The sequence below is a fragment of the Melozone crissalis genome, unplaced genomic scaffold, assembly GCF_028551555.1.
Source record: "Melozone crissalis strain CALT ecotype California unplaced genomic scaffold, PUWL_Pcris_2 ptg000017l_1, whole genome shotgun sequence".
Classification (NCBI taxonomy): domain Eukaryota; kingdom Metazoa; phylum Chordata; class Aves; order Passeriformes; family Passerellidae; genus Melozone; species Melozone crissalis.
This window is the reverse complement of record NW_026535795.1, coordinates 2,741,980-2,762,178: the sequence shown is the minus strand read 5'-3', so window position 1 is coordinate 2,762,178 and position 20,199 is coordinate 2,741,980. Positions and strand designations below refer to the sequence as shown.

The window sequence follows — 20,199 nt, the reverse complement described above, 5'->3', positions numbered from 1 at the left end:
CCCCCGCGGCGGCCGAAGGCAGCGGAGCGGCGGCGGCTCCCGGGCCCTACAGCCGCCTCATGGCCGCGCCTGCAGCCGAGCGCGGCCCCGCCGAGCCCGCCGGTGCCGGTGAGTAGCGGCCGCCCCGCCGCCGCCGCCGCCTTTGTAGGGCCGCGCGGCCCCGCCCCGCCGGCGCGCAGGGGCGCTCGGGGCGCGTAGTCCGGCCCCGCCCGGGGGTCCCCGCGCCCCGCCCTGCCGAGCCCCCGGCCCGCACCGAGCCCGGCAGCGCCGCACACACCGGGAATCATCCCCACGGCCGGACCCTCGGGCCGGGCCCCGCGCTCGCTGCAGCTCCCGGCGGGGCCGGGCAGCGGGGCCGGGCGGGCGCGGGCAGCGCTCCCGCCAAAGGTCCCGCCTGGGCAGCGCTGTCCCGCAGCCCTGCCCGCTGCTGTTGCACAACCGCCGCAACGGCGAGCGCCCGGTCCCCGGCAGGGGACAAAGCCGTGGGCAGCTGGCAGCCCTTGTGGCACGCGGTGGAAGCAGGGCGGGAGGAAGGGATGGTGTTGGACGGAATCGCCAGGGAGAAACAGCCAGGGAGGGGTCGAGGAGTGAGCAAAGGTTCGGAGCTATCTCTCTCAAGCAGGTGCTTAAGCCTCCTGCTGCTCCACTGGGCACCTGGATATGCACCTGTGCAGCCTCTCTGGGGGCAGGGATGCACCGTTCCCATTTCCACTGGTAGTCAGCAGTGGGGCTCTCCCCCGTCCTCCTTTTGCATTTTGTTCCATGAAAGGACAGGCAGCTCCAGCCACTGACCTGACCTGCAGGTTTCTGCTCTGACCTGCCGTTCAAACCTGGGAGAATTGTTACTATAGCACAGCCCCATATTTGCTGCATGTAGCCCTTGGTCCATAACTGCAGGAAAACAAAAGCTGAAAACCCAACCCACCACTGGGGAACTCAATGGTGGGGTGCTTGCAACGCTTTAATTCCTCCTCTCCAGCATCAGTTGGAGTTTGGGGTGTGGGACAGGATCACAAAAATCATTATTTGTTCATACTTTCCATCACCCAGAATCTCAAGAACTGCCCCTCTGCCTTACGTTTATCATTTCTCAGAGAAAGAGATTTTTTGCAACATGATAAATGCAGAGATAACATCTTAGGAAAAAAAAAAAAAAAGCAAGCCAGTGAAGTTCTAAATCATCATCATCATCTACTTTGGCTTCTATACAGCAGGTTCAGACTCTGCAGACACTTTTTTGTTAGAGACCCCACAGAGAAAAGCCAGTTATTTCAAGAGAAAGGAATGCATTAATGTCTGCACTCCATAGTTATTCATTAATATTTTTCTTGCACTGCTTCCATAGTTCTAAACACCCTATGCTTCATAAAAGAGAGAGGAAAAAAAAAAAAAAGCCAAGGAAAGCCATTAAGCTTTCAGTCCTGAACCACCAGACTCCAAGACTAGGGTGCATTTCCTTTGATTACTGTGGAAGAAAGATGGAGCTGGGCCAGCAGCACCCAACATCACTGAAAAACTGACATCAAATGGATGGTCCATGGAGCCTTTGCGTCTTGTGACTCTGTATCTGGTCCATCCAAACAGCCTGGAACACACCTTTGGGGCCAGGCTGCAGCCAGGGGCTGGGGCCTCTCCACCCCCTGTCACCCCTTGTGTCTGCATGACTTCCACCACAAACTGCACATCAGCTGCTTCCTGGGCTGCCCGAGCTAATGACAGCCCCGCTGGCGTTCAGGCACTGTCCTTTACAGAGCTTCATTCTGCTCCAAATGATGGCAGAGATTCAAACCATCCAACCAGACTCTGGCTCCTCTGCAGGGCAGGCAGGGCTGGCAGCGCTCTCCAGAGACACCAGCAGCATCTCTGTTCTCCATGCTTGTGCTTGTCAGGGGGGGAAAAACAGCACAGGCTTTTTCTTCTTCAAACATGAACCCACATCTCTCGAAGGAGAAATCCCAGCTCCTCTTCTTCCCTGGAGGCAGGAGCAGGAGTTTCCTACAGAAAGGAGAAAGGAGCTCAGGCTCAACCTGTGCTCAGTGAGCAGCACAAATCCCCAGTAGCAGCCTCAGTTCTGCCACATCCTGGAAAGCAGGAGGGGAAATGAAATCTCCTGTCTCATGCTGCAGCTATTGCAAACACAGGCTCTAATGAGCTGTTACCACAAACACAGCAGGAAAGGGAAGAGAAAATGAGTAAGGATAACTTTATGGAAGTTAATGAGTTTGCTTTTATTTTTTCCACCTCGTTCTTGTGAAAAGCACTCATCCTCCTCAAAACACCTACAGATAAAATCCAGCCATCAGATTAAAGTTGCAGGAGTTTGGCAAAGCCATTTTGCTCTTATCTCCCCATGCTTTTACTGCAACAATAGGAGTACCTGAGAAAAGGAGGATATATTTCAACTTTCTTTGAGTTATCTCACAGATAACTCCTGGAAAGGCAAACATATCTCAAAGTATAAATCTGCCTTGGAGAAGGCAGGACATTGCTTAGCACAAATCCAAGAGGAGACTGCAAGCAAGAAGGAGAACACAGACCTGGTATAAGCTATTGTAGGGTTCATCTAGTTCTTTGTTGTTATTAAGAAATAAAACTACACAAGTCAGTCAGTGAGGAGGCTGGGAGAAAAGTCATGTTTTGCTGTGGGTGTACAACCATCCACATCCTTAATGTACAGGACTTGTATTGCAAATCCAGAGCATCCTATTCTCATTCAGATTGGGAAGATTAATTTTATTATAATACAGCATAGTTAAGAGGACTCACTGGGTTTTTACTTACATGTTAATACATTCCTCAAGGCTTAAGCAAAATTGATATACAAAGGCTCCTTCTGGTGGACTTCAGCAGCGTTATCCAAGAGGTGGAATGGAAGAGCTGCAGATCACCAAACCAATGTGCTGGATTCCACTGACAATCCTAGAGGAGGTGGCACTGCAAGACCATCCAGGTACAGAACCAAATAGAAATGGTCCCTGCCTAAAGGATAAAAACCAAATTATAGCAGGAAGTTATACCTTTGGGAGCACAAGAGCAGGACAGAGGTGGGGAAAGAGCAGCAGGGAAAATGTTCCCTGTTCCTTGGCCTCTGCAAAGCCCCAGAGTCCCTTCTGTTCTTGTCCCTCCCTTGGCAGTGAAGCTCTGTGCTGCTCTCCTGTAGACTTGTCTGAGCATTTTCCTTCCTCCCCCCAGTGTCTTTGGGAAAATTGATTTGAGACAACCCAGGTCTGACCTGCAAGCCATTGAAGAACCTGCCTCATTTCTTAGCAAACTGATGAGCTTTATTTTTAAAATGGAGCTCCAAAATGCTGTGGAGCTCTGACCTTTTTCAGTTCCTGCTGCTGTTTAGCCAAGACTTCATTGCTGTAGGGCAGTGCCTTCGGGTTTTGCCATGGATACCCGCTTATTGCAACAACAGCACATGAAACATCCCCGTAGAAGCTCCACAGTTAAATAAGTTAACTGGAGAGCAAGGCACTTACTGTGGGAACTGTTTGGTTTGTTGGTTTTGCTAATGCTCAGTCTGGATGCTGGCCACCAGCGAGGCTGTGAGCAGGGAGATCTTGAGGGAGCTGCATCCAGTGGCGTTTGCTTTAGGTTTTCGCAGGGAATTCTGCATCTGGGCCCTCTGTCTCAGATTTTTTGGTTTGGTGCCCTGAGCACACCATAACAGTTGCTTAACCCAGAGCTGCTGCTGCAACAAGAATTGAAAAATGAAAATCATTCTTCTTTGGGCCACTTGTAACAAAATAGTTGAGCAGAGGGGGTTCCCAATCAGGGCTGCTCTTTGGCTTTGGTTTCTGTAGGAATCCTCCAGAGTATTTCCTGTTCTGAATGTTCCAGAGCTGGGCATGCTGAGTGAACTCTGTTTCCTTTTGCTGGCTGCACTGGTTACACAGAAGCAGATCATCAGCTCTAGTGGGCATCTAGAGTGACCTGATTTATTATTCCAGTAACCTGCATTTAAAAAAAAAAAAATATGGCTATGGGCATTGGTAACTCTGGGACTGAGAGAACACAAATGGACACCTCACTCAATTCTGCTGGACCACAAGCATGTGTTAAAGTGTGGCTAAAGGAAATGTCATTAAAAATCTAATTCTACTTCCTCAAACTTTCCTGCCCTCCCATTTGATGTCCCTTCAGAAAATGAAAATTGCATATCTGTGCCATGACAAAGGACAAACAGAATCATGGTAATTGCAAACAAGATTCCTGAAAAAGAAGAAGGCTTGGAGGAATATTGCAGAGCTCATAACTGCTTGGAGGATCTTGCCACAGGAAGTGCACTGCAAGCCTTGGATATAAGTCTAGATGAAAATAAAGGCATAAAATATGGCCAAGGAAACTAAGAGGCTGTGCCATCACATTGCTCATACTCTGCACTGCCAGCAGGGAGAATGTCTGATATTCAGGAATCTTGTGCTTTGCTCTTTGTGCCGCCATCACCATTTCCCAGGAGTTTCTCAGAGCACAGCTTGGCACTTTTCCTTCCCCATGCCCTTGTGTGTCAGGGGAGGATGAAGCACCTGTTTGGAGCAGGAGGGACCAGGTCAGCAAGGAGAGGTGCTTCAGTGGAGCCTGTGGTGGGGCAGATGTGCTGCAGCCACCATGAGTGGGCACACCTGCATTTCTTGGTGCTTTTTACTCTACCCTTGGGACATTTCTCCTCCACCATCTCCAGTTCTCTGTTTATGCAGGTCCAGCTCCTGGGAGCTGTGTGTACAGACCCAGCCCTGGCAAAACACTCTGGGGAGCTGGAATGACACTGGGCTGGGGATTGTCACAGTGTGACAGCAGGGAGCTGGGCTGGCTCTCTGAGCAATCAAAATACTGCCCTTGATTAGGATGGTGCCTTGTTTGCTGGCATTGCTGGCATCTCTGCCAAATAGTTTTGTCATCATCACTATTGTAATGTCTTGGCCTAGAGCAATGGTAACCCTTGCCTTTCCTGTGACTTGGGCATGATCTCTCTTTAACCTCTTAGAGAATGACCAATGAAAAGTGCAGATGTTCATATTGCAGCTAAATTATGCAACAAATCCAGGAAACCCTTCACTAGCTGGTCTTAGTTTCTTCTTTACTTCATAGAAGGCAGGAAGGGGATGATAAAGGGTTAGAAGCAGAAAAGGAACAGGGCAAAGCAAACAGCTCATGGTGGTTTCTGGGACAGAAGATTCTCTCCAGATTTTCTACCACATCTCCATTGGCAGTAAGCACTGGGGAGCAAGAGCTGTGAGACAGATCCAGGAAACATTTTCCTGCTATGACAGCATCTAGATCTCAGCAGAAATATGCTAAATAAATATGTAGGCTAAAATACTGCCTATTTCTCCATGGTTTGGTGATGTCATGGAGGAAGAGTCTCTGTATTCCCAAATCTGCAAGGCAGGGCACTGGGAGAAGAGACAGAAGCATTAGGAGATGAAACCACTTGTTATCACCTGCTAAACACAACCTCCAATAATGATTCTGTTCCTTCCCTGAACCCCTGTACAGAAACTCTGTCTCTCTTTAATGGAAATATTGTCCCATCTCTCTCAGGCTGGGATTTAATCATCACAAGGGTTTTCCTCCCACAAAAAGTTTTTTAGAAAAAAACATTCCATTTGAGTCAAACATGCAAACTACATCTCAAAATAGTTAAACAAATATTTTTGCTATTTCGCTTTTATGTTGTACTTGGGGAAAATATTAATTGTAACTTCATACTTCTGAAGTTTGAAAACCATAAAACTACATTTTAAAATGAACAAGAAATCATTTAATATTCTTTAAAGGAAGGAAGCAGAAAAAGTAAGGCCTTTTGAAACAGCATTAATAATTATATTTTTTGCAAGTATTTGTGGAGTTATGTTAAAACTAAGTGGTATTTTCTGATTTAAAAAAAGAAAATGCCAGAGGGCTTCTAACAATCTCTGCCAAAGCTGCCAGGGCCACATCCCATGACCTTTTCATGGGAGTGCACGTGACACTGGTAGCACAAACCGAGCAGGAACTGTCCACCCACTCCAACCAGGGAGCAGCCAGGACACAGAAGAACATTAAACAAGATGTCTCAGCTCTGGGATGTACAGCACAGCTGTATGGACACAACGGATATTCTCAACAGCAGAAGACTCTCACCCAGGGATCCCCTCCTCAGCCTCATGGTCCTTTTCCCCAGGTTGCTGTATTTTAGTCCTCACTAATCCAGACTTTTCTGTCACACCACATCCAATGAGATAAATAATCCATCTACTCTGATATCACTTTTCCACCTGTGATACTTGTAGAAATTGTTTAATGCCCACAATGAACCTGGCCAGAAGAACATACACAAAAAGAAAAAGTGTTGGCATGGCAATTAACCTTCCTTAAAGGCTTTGTTTGAAACTCTTAGAGCCTTCTAGTTACCATGTCTACTCTATTTAAACACAAGGCAGCAAAGGTTCGTTGCAGTGGCTCTGAACAGGATATAAACACAATTGGAATGTCAAGACAACAAACCAACATGTCAGCACTGGATACAGAAGCTTTTTCCATGGAGCCTGGAAAGGTACTGAAAAAGAAAAACAGTGTTACCTGCACTGAAATCTGGGCAGGATGATTCCAGCTTCTGCTTGATCTCAAAAAGTCCAAAATGGGCCTTTGCCAAAACAAAAAGAACCAGTTACAATGGTGCCACAGCAGGGCAGCACAGTCACTGACTGGAGGGGACAAAGCTCACCTGGGCAGTGCCACTGGCTCCTGGCAGTCCAACATCCACATCCAGTCTGCTGGAGCAGTGATTCCTGGTGGGGAAAAGCCACCAACAGCTCAACAGGCAGCACCACGGTGTCCCCAACACTGCCACAGGACAATGGCATCAGCTGAACATGACAAGTGGAACAAAGGCAGGCCAGTCCTGCTAAATCACACAGCCCAGTTAGTGCCCATCCTGCCTTTAGTTAGTGGGGAAGCACATGGAGAAAGGTGCAAGACGAGAAAGAGGGCAGGTTTTGCATCCTCAGGAGGACAAAAAGGCTGGCAGATGGGCTGATTGTATTTTGAAGTCCAGCTTGTGAGTGAAGTGTGTGGATCAGTACTGAATGAGGAAATCCATTCTGCTGCTTGGAGTGTGGCTTTCCTTCTGCCAGCCCTGGGGTGCCAGGGCCAGTCTTACCTCAAAGAACATTTTCATCAGCCTACAAGGAGAAAAAACCACTCCTCTATTTCCAGACCAGTGTGGCTGTGACAGCACCAGCCCTGTTAAGCAGCAAGTAGGTCACGAGTGGGAAATGCTACCCTGGGCCAAGCCACATTCAGAACAGTTTGGAGAGTTAAATCATCCTCTCTGTCATCTCCCTGCTACTGTTTGCAGGACCACCAAAGAAAGGTGCCCAGATGATGAAGTGGATGAGCTCAGGCATTGTGGCAGGCACAGGTCAGCACTGCAGAATGGCCCCAACTGCAGCCAATGGCTGAACAAAAGCTGGAAGGGTTCAATGACAAGGTTTTGCTAAGCTGTTCTCTTTAAATAGACCATCTTTCTGTGGTTCTTTGAAAAGCTGTTTGAGCCCAGTTAAAGTGTTTCTGAAATGCTACATACTCATGTTTGAAGCCTGGCAATGTTCCACAAATGTAGAATATGTTCTTCTTTACAATTTTATAGATACTGCTCTATAAATTAAACATTAATGCCCAAACAACCAACTGCTGTCTGCAAGCCTGCTGCTACAGACCAAGAATGAGCATTACTTAGGAAAGGGAGACCTCCAAGGAAAAGAGTCAGATATCTGCAGAAAGCAATTACCTGTCAGTGAGTGATACCTGACTCCATATAAATCCCACTGTTACAGCAGGAGCATGGCAGACAGCTGTCCTTCCAAAGAAAAACAGTTGTAAAAATTGTATTTGAGCCCCAGTTTAGTCATTTGAAAATAGTTTGAGCTAGTGCATTATCTCTGCCCTTTGCTCACAGCAATAATCGTGGCATATTCCAAACCAAATGGATCTCCCTGTGCTGTAGATCAGTAGTGAGCTGTGTTTTACAGGCAAGGGAAGGAAGGTGATTGAACCAGTTGGCAGGGGGTCAGAAAAGGACATTTGAGCTTACACCCTTCTGGGAGATGGCACAACTGTGAGCAAGTACCTTGGGAAGGGTTGAAGAAAATCCATTACCTGAGTTTCATTTGACAGTGTTCCCAGGAACTGAACATTGCCCCTCTCCTTGTCTGTCCAGCAAATCAGCAATCTGCATTTAAGAAACATGAATGACAGAAAGCACTCCCTGTCAAACTACATTTGTTAACGCACCCCTGAGGACAGGCTTAGCTGACCTGGGTGCTCAACATGCAGTTTGCAGCATTTTCCCATTCCTGCAACAAACTCGTTGCTGGATGTCAGCCCATCCACACCTCACACTACAAAGCTGTTACTGCCTGCAAACACACCCTGGGCAGCAAAGGGTAAACTTTCCCTACACCCAGGGAAGAGCATTACCCTAATCTCTTATCTAGGCTGCTTTTCAGTGGCACTTGATACAGGAGCTATACCAAACACTTCCTTGAAAACATAAAGCCAGGGATTGGGTTACACACGATTCCAGATCTGTGCCACCAGTAAGACAAAAGCTCCTGTATTACCTGGCACATGCTGCTAAATTATTGAAGTGTCCCTTCAAACTGAATATATTCACTGCATAATTAGTCAACAGAAGAAAACGGTCTCTCTTTACAAAGCTAATGCTGGCAGCTATTGTATCTTTTATGCACTGTAACAAAAAGCATTTGCAGAACTGATGCAACACAAACATTTGGAATTACTCTGTCCATGCACGAGTGTTCCCAAGGCACATGCTCCCCTTTGTGGTGCTGCCTCAGTCTCATGTTACTTTGCAACCAAGACCTAAAAATGTGAATTACTTTTCCCAGCTGTAGCACCATCCCCATTCCAGGAGCAGGTAAATGGTGCAAACACCTGCAAGTTTGCTTTGCCCCTGAGGAAGGAGTGAGACCAATTTGGCCACTCAGGTCCCATTCTGCATCAAGTGGGACCTACCAGGAGCTCTCAGCTCACACTGCTTGCAGCTGATGTCACTCCAGGGGCTCTGCTCTTGTGGGCTTGTCCCTGCTGCTGATTCCTGGGGCACTGCTGCTCCAGGTGCACACAGAACCAGGGGCAGTCCCAGCAGTGCTGGAAGCACCACAGCCAGCTGCTGTTGCTCCTTTTATTCTGACCTGGGAAGGGAAGAGCAGCAGCAGCTTCCTCTCAGGGAATGGCTGTGCTGCTGCTGAGAGCAGGATGGGCCCTGCACTGCTGTGTATAAACCCGAGCTTACCTGGAAATGCAAAGAGATGGCTTCCAGATGTTAGAACAGCAGCTGCAGAATAAAATGCAGTTCTGCCAATTCCAATCCACAGCCTGAGGTGTGCAAAGACAACATTCTGTCAGTGGAAATATTCCTGGATTTTTCCCCTTTGAATTACACCTGTTGCACCTGACACTAAGGGGACAGATGGGTTCTTTTAGGGGTTTTTGGCAGAATAAAGACAGCACTAAATTGTAGCTACAATCAAGGTTTTCTCAGCAGGATATTCTGATTAGCACAGCACAGAACTTATGATTAGTATGGCACAGGATTTCTACAAGTAGCATCAATATGGTACAAACTGTAAATAGCCCAATACAGAATTTATCATTTCTTTTTAGCCTGGAGACCTTCTGCAAGTGTGAGGCTCCTAACACATGGTTTAGTAAATCAATGTAACAATCACTTAGACTTGGAAATGATGTCCCAGAATGAGCCACTCAGCCCTGAGGAAGCAGAGGACAGTGGAGGGCTCACAGGTCACTGCCCAGCAGCACTTTGGGTCCCAGCCCTCCCCTGAGCATTTCTAACTCCATAATTTCACAGACAGAGCCCTGGGTGCTCAGCAGCAGCACTGGGCTGCCCAGGAGCCTGGGGCCTTCAAGGAAGGGAGGAATGGAGCCCAGGAATTGAGGCCAGCAGCCAGGGGAAGAAGAAACTGGTTTGGTTGGCTTGGTTCAGGGGACCTTCAGGGCCTGATAGTGAGAGAGGGGGACAAATCCATGACCTGCCTGGTCAGATGTCTCACTGAGCAGCTGAAAGAGCATTGCATAGCTCTAAAGACTTAGTTTATGTGCGTGGATACCAGGTGCAGTCCTGAAAAACTCAAAAATAGAAATGATTTCCATCTTTTTCTGTTCCCTGAGTATTTTGGGAGAAGCTGTTTTTACAAATAACCGTACCTTGTATCCCAGCAGCACTGCAGGCGTGCTGCAGCCCCGGCTGCAAGGAGAGCTGTGCTCGGGAGCCATCAGCACTGCCATCGCCTGGCACCACAGCAGCGTTACAGCCGCGGCTTCACTGCTGCATTCCGGGCATCCTGAGCTGCCGGGGTGGGGAAAGTTACCGGGGAATTGTTCCTGTCCTGAGTTTGTTCCAGTCGTTGTTGTGTGCTGCAGCTCCCGGTGATGATCATCACTAGGGGAAATGCTTTACACAATGAATCTGCACCAGAGTTTTGTGAAATAAATCAGTCTTACCCAAATGACTGCAAATAGCACTTAATTAGCCAATCTGGAGACTTAAAAATTAACAGCCTTTTCATTTTGCTCAGGTTCATCTCTGCAGAAAGCAGACAAATTGGGAATCAGTGGTTTCTATCATTTCAAAGGCTGGAGAGTGTAAAATCTCATGATAGTGATCTGACAAAATTCCTTATCATGGGCAGCTGCCCAGAGACCTCATCTGCAAACAGCACTTGCTCAGCACTAAACTGAGCCAGGCACAGCAACAGTTTTATTGAAATATGCCATGTACACCAATCCCACCTCAGTCTCAAACCCACTCCCCTCTGCAGAACAACTCAGTGACCAAGTTTTCTGGCCTAGGAGCTAAACTGGAGTACTCACAATTCAGGATTGCATTTCCTGTGGCAGATGGTAAATCAATGCTCTGCCTGCCTGCCATTGTGCAAACATGTCTTGTTTCATCTGTGAAAGCCCTAGCAGACAAACTTTGCCAATTATTTCGTTTTCTGAAATACATTTCATTAAACCAATGTGCAAAACCACTGACACGTGAGAGCAGCAGCAGAAAACTCATCTGAGACTGTGAAATGTTCCCCTTTTGAGGAGTTTAACTGGGCTGCTCTTTATGCCAAAGATTATTTGCCTGCAATAAAACACATTGACAACAAACTTCCAGAAAATTAAAGAAGTTATTTTATAAATCAAGCATTCCTATGTTAGCTTTGGGTACATGTTAGCATCTTCCATTCTTCACTCAGTTTTTTTGGACAGGTAACTGCCATAGAATAGCAAGTGAATACATTTCCAGAAATGCACTAACACTTTAAAGGGTGTGAATAAACTCCATTTTTGATGCTTGAAGGGATACAGCTGTGTGTACTTTACAACAGAAGCTCACAATAGTTCCAGGGAAGAGCAAATTGCCAATGTGCTCTCTTAACTTGGGTAATGGAAAACAATTCAGTTCAAAGCCTGACTCTCCTCCCAGCTGAACACATCTGATGTGCACAGCAACATAATGGAAACTATGTCCTTCTAAAATTAGTCTGAACAAGTAGCAAGTGATGATTAAATAATTCTGAAGCCTCAGTGACAAAGGAATTCAGGCCAGCAGAGTAAGCACTCAACATCCTGACACACAATGTGTTATGAAAGCAGACTCACCAGTGCTGGCCCCAGTGGCCACTGAAGCAGGTGCAGCTCCACTGGATCCCAGAGAAATGCAACTTGTTCAACTCGTCCATTTTCTCTCACTCACTCAAATTGCTAGGTATTTAAACAAAACGAGATTTTTTTAAAGCAGGAAACAATGACACATTCCATTCCTCCCTGTTCACTCCAGTGGGAGTTGTGCACACTTCAGTGATCACTCACACCTGATCTCCAGCCTGCAGTTGCTTGGTGGCATTCAGTTGGCTGGGAAGACTGGAAAAATGTGCTAACAACCAGAGATTGCTGCATAACAATCACAACCTCAGGGAAAAAATCAACAGAAATCAAAGACATGTTTGAGCAAATGATCAGCTACTGATTTAAGTGCTGGGAACTCTTTCCTACCTTAAAGAAAACAAATTGTGCATGAATGCAAAATCTAAAACTATGTAAAACAGAGGTAGCAGGGAAAAAAACCAAACTGTCTTGAGAAATAAAACAGAAAAAGATAATCCCTTAACAAAGCAGAGTTGGGTGCATTTAAAGGATTTTCCTCTATACCAAACAAGAAATACCCATCCAGCACAAACTGATGAACTCAGGGAACAGTCTGCAGTGAAGACAGTGGGCTGGAGGGAGTCTGAAGAGTCTGTGATTCATCTGTACTCACCATGTCAGGTGTTTGGCTGCTGAAATAGCAATGAACTTGATTCATCTCACAACAAAAGGCCTTTCACACCACTTCTCCCAGTTCTTTGAGGCAAACCCACAGGAATCATTTGTAGTGGAACAGAAGTTGGAAAATGCATTGGGTTCTCAGCTTAAGCAGCTGAAGGAAAAGGAGCTGACTTTCAGAAATGTCCCTGAATTACACTGAAAGGCCAAGAAGCTGCTTTGAAACAGGAAGCACATTGCCTTGCCCACATTATTGGAACAGAACTTCTGAATATAAAAAAGCATTTAGTAAAAATTTTATTTGAAACTCAGCATGAATCCGTAACCACCAGCATTAAACCATAACAGTTTTACAGAGAATTTGTACAATATGCCATGAAACTCTATACATGCTCCCCCCATCCCCTTTTTATTCAGTCATTATCAAACAAACAATAGTTAGACAGGAATAATAAGCATTCACTTCCAAAAAGAAAACTTTGGCATGTATATAACTGACTAGTTAAAAGTAAACAGTGGTAGATTCAAGTCAGAAAGAGACCCACTCATTTTGTTTCACAGCATTTTTGATCAGGATGAAGCTTCCCAGCACTACTTTCTAGTTAATACAAAAATGAATTTTTCAGTCCTGAACACCCTCTGACAGGACAAAACCATGTTAAAATGCTCAACTTACAGCTCTAAAAGGTGTCAGCTTCAAAGAAGCTTAGGTAAAAGGGATTTTGCACACATTGGTTTGGTCATGAATAAAACCTTTAAAGGCTTGCTCATGTTCCTGAACTCTGAGCTATTTCATCACTTGGCACCACTGCAACTTCTCCTCTGAACTAGAAACAGCAGTTTGCTCAGAAGTCATGTCCACTGCAGGAGTGCCAGAAAAATCTAAAGTCTGCACTGGGCCCATCTTCTGCCTTGAGTTTCTCTCACTGCTCTTGGCCCCCTACATACCTTCCCAGTCATCTGAAAAAGGAGGAAAAACTATTTGCAAGGCATTTCTTCCTGGCATACAGCAGACAATGCTTCCATTTCAAAAACCAGAAAGCAATGAAAGAACCCCTGAATTATTAATAAGAAAAAAAACAAGCCTCCTTTGAGAAGAATTACTGGTGATTCTCCAAGTACTTACAAAAAATACAGTATTTATACAACTTCTCCAGAACGATTATAATTAACATATTTTAATGTAATACTAACAAAATAAATCCAGAGATACAAATGGTTGCACTTCAAAGCAGGAATATCCACCCCAGATGTTGATTTTGCTGCAATTTCATTATTGCTGTGGAACAGAGAGTGGTTAAGTCACGTCAATAGGAGCCTCTCTTTCTTATACACATCAGAGTATCTAATTTGGAAACGTTCTCCAGCAAGCCAGAATACATTTGTCATTTTTACAGTTCCTGCTAAATGTTTGTGATCCAAAGTTGACTGAACCATGGTGCAACAGGGCACAAATGGCCAAAGAGCAGAGGCAGGAAGGGCAGAACAAGTAGAGGAGTTCAAGTCAGACTCACTACTTCTTATTCCTGGGCTTCAGCTCTTCTGCTGCATTTCGCAGAAAAATGTAATTTTTCTTCTGTGGATTATAGAATTCATGACCCTAAAGACAAAAATAATCTACATTTACTCTCTTCAAAGAAAAAAAATATCAGCATTACCTAAAATATAAGAATATGAATATTCCATTAGTTTGGTTTATTAAGATTTAATCTTAAAGCCTTTAAGACCAGATATTGGACCACACTGGTGGATTAGGAACAGCTTACTTGAACAAGCAATTACAAGAATTATACATACAAAGTAAAATTTAAGAGACTTTTATCCATTTTTAAAGTATAAAATATTTTTAATTTAAAAAATAACCACATATCTCTAAGTTCTACTTTACAGATGCAACCAAGGAACTCAGTATTATTTCTTATAAATGTCATTTGAGGCAGAGAAAAAACCAAACCTTTAATGGCCACCCAGCTTCACTTCAGATTTTCTATCTTTTAAATGACATAAGGTCACATTTTTCCCAAGTGAAGGCCAAGTTCTACAGGCAACTGCAGAGTTTTCTGTTCCCCAGCTGCAGATGCAAATGTCCTGTTTTGCATATCATTTTCATACACATTAGCAAATTAATACCCAAGTATCCAAATCAGGGAGAGTAAACACTAATAAAGCTACTGAGGTCCAACAGGCAGGCTGGAAATTACCAACGCCATGGACAAGAAATGGCTCTGGGAAGGAAGGAGGGTTAGCACTTAGCACCAACTGATTTTACTATTTAGTACTGGTTTGCAGATCTGAAAGTCTACCCAAGCAGCAGAACTGAAGAATTCATCTGCCCTGACACCAACAAATATTTTAATGTGGGCAGAGGACTAAATACAATGCAGTGAATTAAAATTTAGCTCTCTGTGGCATGCAGTTGAGTTAATCTTTGAGATTTCTGCATTCATTTTACTCAAAACCACAAGAACATTACCCTACAAGCACCATGAAAATTAGTTACATTCCAAGCTTGCTGCCCTCCCTCCTTAAACTATTAGGAAGTATTGATTTTCCACAGATCATGGTTTGCTGTGGTTCTGCTGCATCTGCATTGTTAAGTGTGGAAGAGAAATAAATAAATAAGCACTATCAAAAGCCTCACTAAGTGGCAGTGAAAATTTAATAGAGAGCATTCAAAAACTGGTGTAAGTGTTTATAATCACAGTGACAGCTTTTCTGCCTGCACCAGCAGCAGAGATGTGCATTTCACCAGCTCTGTGGGAAGCTGTCAGGGTGCCACCCTGCCCTGTGACACTGCCCACGGCACAACCGTGCTGTGTGAGCAACCATAGCAACCTCTGAATCAGGGAATTTACAGTTTGCTCATCCACATTTGTCAACCAGCAGCATTTAGCAATCCTGTCCTGCTGGAGCTGAAACACCACAGATTCACAGCTTCAATGTTAAACTTCATCAGGTGGCCAAAATGGCCATTTGAAGCTCTCTTAGAAATCAGAAAGGTTCACTTACAACTTACTAAAAAACCAGTAAAAGCCTCACCAGAAGAAGAGTCTTAGGTGTCAACTGAAAGTATGAACATGAGTCTAAATCCTTCTTACCTTTGACCAATCATAGCTGGAAGCATAAGCAAATATATTGCCATTGTGGTTGAAACAACAAGCAGATATTGGCTGGTCCAGCTGCTCTGAGGTTTTTAGCTTTGTCCGTGCATCTTTATCCCAGAAGCTGAATCTCCCATCAGAGCCCACTGTGGCCAGAGTGCCATGCACAGGGTGGAATGCAATCCCATTAACCTGCAGAGCCACACAGAACACCATGAAAACACCACACACAGCAACAGGCGATGGGCACACTCACAGAAGGTGGGCTGAAGTCTACAAGAGTAAACTCATTAAATTTCAACTAAATACAGCTCTCAAATCTTTAAAATTTCTTTGGAGAAAGAAATCCCCCAAAGCAACCAAAGAAAACCCACCAAAGCAACAAGAAAAACACAATCTTTTTGGCTTAGTACCTCATAATTCAATGCAAAATGCCATTACACAACTATTGTTTCAATATCTACAAAATCAACAAGTGTCAACTCCACTTGTTGACGAGCAGATTCAATGAAAGGCTGATCTAGTGCTTATTTTATGAGAGTATAAAAATTTGCCTTTCCTCTTAAAGAATGACTATGACAGGTTTTAAATGTGTCTGAGAGCCTTAGGCAAGATAAAAGGTGAAGGAGAACAATTCAGAGGCAACTTTACACCAGGAGTGTACAGTGTATATATGACACATGTTGGATACTCACAGCATAGATGTCCTGAGGTGCTGATGTGTTTGTTCCATTGGAGCGATGGCATTTAAAAGTGAAATTATCTTTTGCACTGGAAAGGAAATCAAAAAGTTTTAAAAATTTTTAAAAAAAAGCTTTTTATTTTCATCACTGTGACCTGAGCAATAAAGAGAGAATGTTTTATTGAATACTTACGGGTTTGGGGGGTTGATATAATGAATAGCTACTCTGCCTTCAATGCTTCCAAGGGCAAATCCAGTTGGTTTGTTCACTTTGTCTTTGAAAATAGCAACACAGCGATGCTGAATTGGAGAAAGATACAAAGGAGTTTTAGACTGAGACATTTTTTCCACAGGGACACAAAACTTCAAAGTCATCAATGCAGGTGAGGCAAAACCACTAGCAAGGTCAAGAGATAGATCAAATTCTGTTGAGAATTTGAGCAACAGATTAATTTTTTAAATCCTTGTAAATATCAGCAACAGATCACTGGCAAACCACGTCATTGCCATGCTAAGATAACTTGGTTTTGAAACACTGCCCGTTTTTACAAAAAATGTCAAGCCCACAATGTCAATGATCTGTATAAATACAAATATTATTATTTACCTGGTGTTTCAGAGGAGATTCTATTCTTCTGAATTCAGAAGGTTGGTTCTCTAACTGATAAACTATCAAACCCCTTTCTGCAGTGGCCACAGCTGCCATAGGATGAACCTGGATAAGGTTGTAAAACAGGTTGGAAGAGAGACACTTGTGTTAATAGCATGGCAGAGCACCCTGAAGAACTAAAAGGAATGAGAGGGAGGGAAATAGGAAGCAGATGAGGAAAAAGTTCATTTATTCACACATCTTTAAACACATTTCAAGTTTTTCCCTGCCACTGAGAAATATAACACACCAAAAATCTTCTAATTATGAGCTAATTTTTCCAGTGTGAAGTGCAATAGTGGTTTACAAACTTGGCCAGAACTAAGGGTGGGTCAGTCCTCAATGCTGATTTTTGTGATGTTAAAAGGACACCAAGGGTGTTTTGTATGATGAAAATCTCAATTTTCCAGGGCCTGATCAAGAAGATCAGATTATGTTCCAGCACTACAATCACACAGATATCAAACACTAACAGTATCCAAATCCTGTCCTACAGAAGTCCCCAAAACTTCTTCCTCCTCCCAGTTCTCCAGCTGGCACCAGTTTGCCACACCTCCTGACTTACCACATCTGCACAGTAACACCTTTCAGGGAGCTGCAGAGTCATCATGGGAGTTGGTGACCGCGTATCCCAGAACTGATGGAACACAGAAACAAACAAACTCACACCTGGAGCTCAGGATACATTCTCTTGTAGTAATTTTCAGTGTAACTGTTTCATTCTTGTTACAGTCAGAATAGTGCAACTCCCTCTGAAGGGAAGCTATTCCATTAATTATTAGAGCTTAATAACATATTTTCACTTCATGTAAGTATTTTTACACACAAATTACTAGCACACTTTGTGTCCATGTGTTCAGGTAAAAATCATACCTTCAAAGTTTTATCCCAGCTTCCTGTCATCACACAGCTGTAATTTGGGGCTTTAATCCAGTGGATGGTCTTCACTGGAGCATCATGCTGAGGAAAGAAAGGACAAACAGACATGCAGGAAGCAATCATTAAAGAGAACAACTCTGCTTAAATTACAGCTGGAAACTCATTTTAGTCACCACAATTACATATTCTACAAACACACATTAACTTCTCACTTGAAAATGTAAATTGTAATTCTGTTGTTGTTGCAGTAAAAAGCTGGTATTTATGAAGTCAATTGAATGACTTAAAAATATTTCTCCCCTTCTAATGCATCAGGGTGACTTAGTGAGATCACTGCAGCAGTGGAAAGAGCTCCCTTAAGTAAAACAAAGGAAACAGATGCACAGGGTTTTTAAATCATCTTGATCACCTGTTCAGGTGCACCTCACTATCACAAAAATAGAAAAATTAGAAAGATAGTTTTTAATAAAAACAGAAAAACACATTTAGTACTTTGGGCTTTACTTACTTGTGCAATCTGAATTGCTTGATTACTGTTGAGATCCCACATTTTGGCAGTTTTATCACATGAAGCAGTAAATACTTTACTCCCATCCTAAAAAATAGGAATAAAACCAAGAGATTAGGGAACAGGAAAACTGTCAAGTGTTATTCTCTTCTAGAAACAGTGTAACATCAATGTAATATGTAGAGGGATTTCAAGACAAAGAAGAAACATAAATTCAAATTTATTTATTCCTACATCATAGAAGAACAAACAATGCTATTTTTATCTAGCTTTTAACACACTCCTAACTTTAAAACTCACTTTTAGCCTTCTTACACCCATGCCAGTCCATCCCACCAGGACACACTGAGCACACATTTACAGCAATTTCAGTCTGTGCAACAACCATGGGCTGCAGCTACCTGTGGCACTCATCTGCCTGCAAACCACACACCAATTTATGTGGAATTCTGGTTAAAAATGTGCATTTGTTTTTAAATAACAACTTACATCACTCCAGCAGGCATCGAGTACAGGCCCTGTGTGCATCTGCTGAGCCTTTGGAATTGTCTGTCCATTATCCTGAACCTCCCAGCAGCGAACCTGCAACAGGAGAAGCAAATGCAGATAAACCAAATTAACAGGAGCTTGAAAAGACTTGTCCTGGACACTCCAGCCCTAGTTTAGTCAACAAAATGCATGGTTATAAATAACAAAGTCTGAGTTTTTCAGAGCTAGTGAAACCTTGGTTTTTTTTACTTATATTCTTCTCAGCTGTAGACCAAAACTCAGCCCCACAATTTCAACTCCACCTCAAGAGTGCCTTCAAAACCTGTAACCCCTCACCACACTGTCTTGGAGAACCCTGAACCCTCAGCTGGGCAGAACACAACAAACATGCCCATATTTGTCTTCCCTCCCTGCCTGAGCTAGCTGGAATTTCATCCTTCAAAAAAACAAAAAAAAAAACTTGCTATGATACCTCAATTAATAAGTCAATTACTTTGGGTTTGTGATGCTTTATCAGCTATGTTAAACTTAGTGCCTTGACATCAGACATAAATTTTGCAGTACTTCAACAAGTTATGTTTTCAGGTGCCCTGCACAAGCTTTTGGGATCCCATTTTGCAGTTTAGGCACTTTATTCATCTCCATGTCTAACAGAGAATACTTACATCATTTGCCCACGATCCTGCAATGAGGAAATTACCCGGCAGCGTTGGTGGACTAAATGCTAAACAAGATATGCTGTCATCAGGTGGAGATGTTACTTCAATATCCTACGAAGGACAGGAGACAAAACAACTTTTGAAAACTGTGAACCGAGCTGTTATGACTTCTATAGAATGAGTCAATAGTGACAAAGTAACACACGCAGCACAGGGGCTGGCACACGCACCTTCATGGGGTTGTGGTTATCGGCTGTGGTGCTGCCGAACATGCTGGTACCGCCGGTACCGAACCCCGACGTGGATCCGAACAGGCTCATCCTTGCCCTGCGAAGGAGAGAAAGGGTGAGCCCCGCAAGGCCCTCCAGCGTGCCCGGGGCGTCTCAGCGCAGCCAGCACTCCCCTGGGAGGCACCCAGGGATATACAAATATATCAAACTAAACACAGTAAAATATAATAAATAAATAACAAGACACTTTTCGTTGCTGTTGGACCCCCACACCTCCCACCTGCCCTCTCGGGCCGCGCCCTGGCAGAGCCAACCCCGCCGTGCCCCTGGCTGCACCCGGGGAGCCCAGACCCGAGCGCGGCCGGGGGTGCTGCCGCTCTGGCGCACACCCCAGCGGGGCTCTCCGCCCACCCTCAGGCCGCCGCTCCGCGGAGCTCCCCCCGCCCGTCCGGCAGCACTCGGAACGCCCCCCGGCCCGGGGCTCCCCTCACGCACCGCTGCGAGCCCGCTCCGGCCCGGGGCTCCCCTCACGCACCGCTGCGGGCCCGCTCCGGGCCGGACCTGTGACGCGAGCGGCGGCGAGCGCGGGACGGGCCGCGCCTCTTGCGCAGGCGCCGCGGGGCGGGGCCGCGGCTGCGCCCTGAGCGGGCGGGGCGG

The 20,199-nt window shown here is 44.8% G+C and overlaps 1 protein-coding gene across 2 annotated transcripts; it reads right to left on the bottom strand.

Annotated features, from left to right (window-relative positions):
• Window positions 1-12,624: 12,624 nt before the first annotated feature.
• RAE1 (ribonucleic acid export 1) lies at window positions 12,625-20,115 on the bottom strand. 2 transcript variants are annotated; one of them, XM_054274532.1, is made up of 12 exons: window positions 20,078-20,115; window positions 19,543-19,639; window positions 19,319-19,423; window positions 18,654-18,746; window positions 18,165-18,251; window positions 17,651-17,737; window positions 17,343-17,414; window positions 16,736-16,843; window positions 16,322-16,428; window positions 16,142-16,217; window positions 15,444-15,638; window positions 12,625-13,945 (listed from the first exon to the last, which is right to left on the bottom strand). In XM_054274532.1, exons 2-12 carry the CDS (start codon window positions 19,630-19,632, stop codon window positions 13,859-13,861), a joined length of 1,107 nt encoding a protein of 368 aa, XP_054130507.1. In that variant the 5' UTR covers window positions 19,633-19,639; window positions 20,078-20,115; the 3' UTR covers window positions 12,625-13,858. The 2 variants fall into 2 exon arrangements, with proteins under 2 accessions (XP_054130507.1, XP_054130504.1); XM_054274529.1 differs by having other exon boundaries at window positions 20,038-20,106.
• Window positions 20,116-20,199: the final 84 nt, after the last annotated feature.

Coding starts and splice junctions, on each gene's coding strand:
- RAE1 (XM_054274532.1), bottom strand. CDS start 19,632: ATGAGCCTGTTCGGATCCACGTCGGGGTTCGGTACCGGCGGTACCAGC. Junction 16,218..16,321: donor TATATCAACCCCCCAAACCC/GTAAGTATTCAA, acceptor TTTCCTTTCCAG/TGCAAAAGATAATTTCACTT. Junction 15,639..16,141: donor CACCTCAGGACATCTATGCT/GTGAGTATCCAA, acceptor GTGGCTCTGCAG/GTTAATGGGATTGCATTCCA.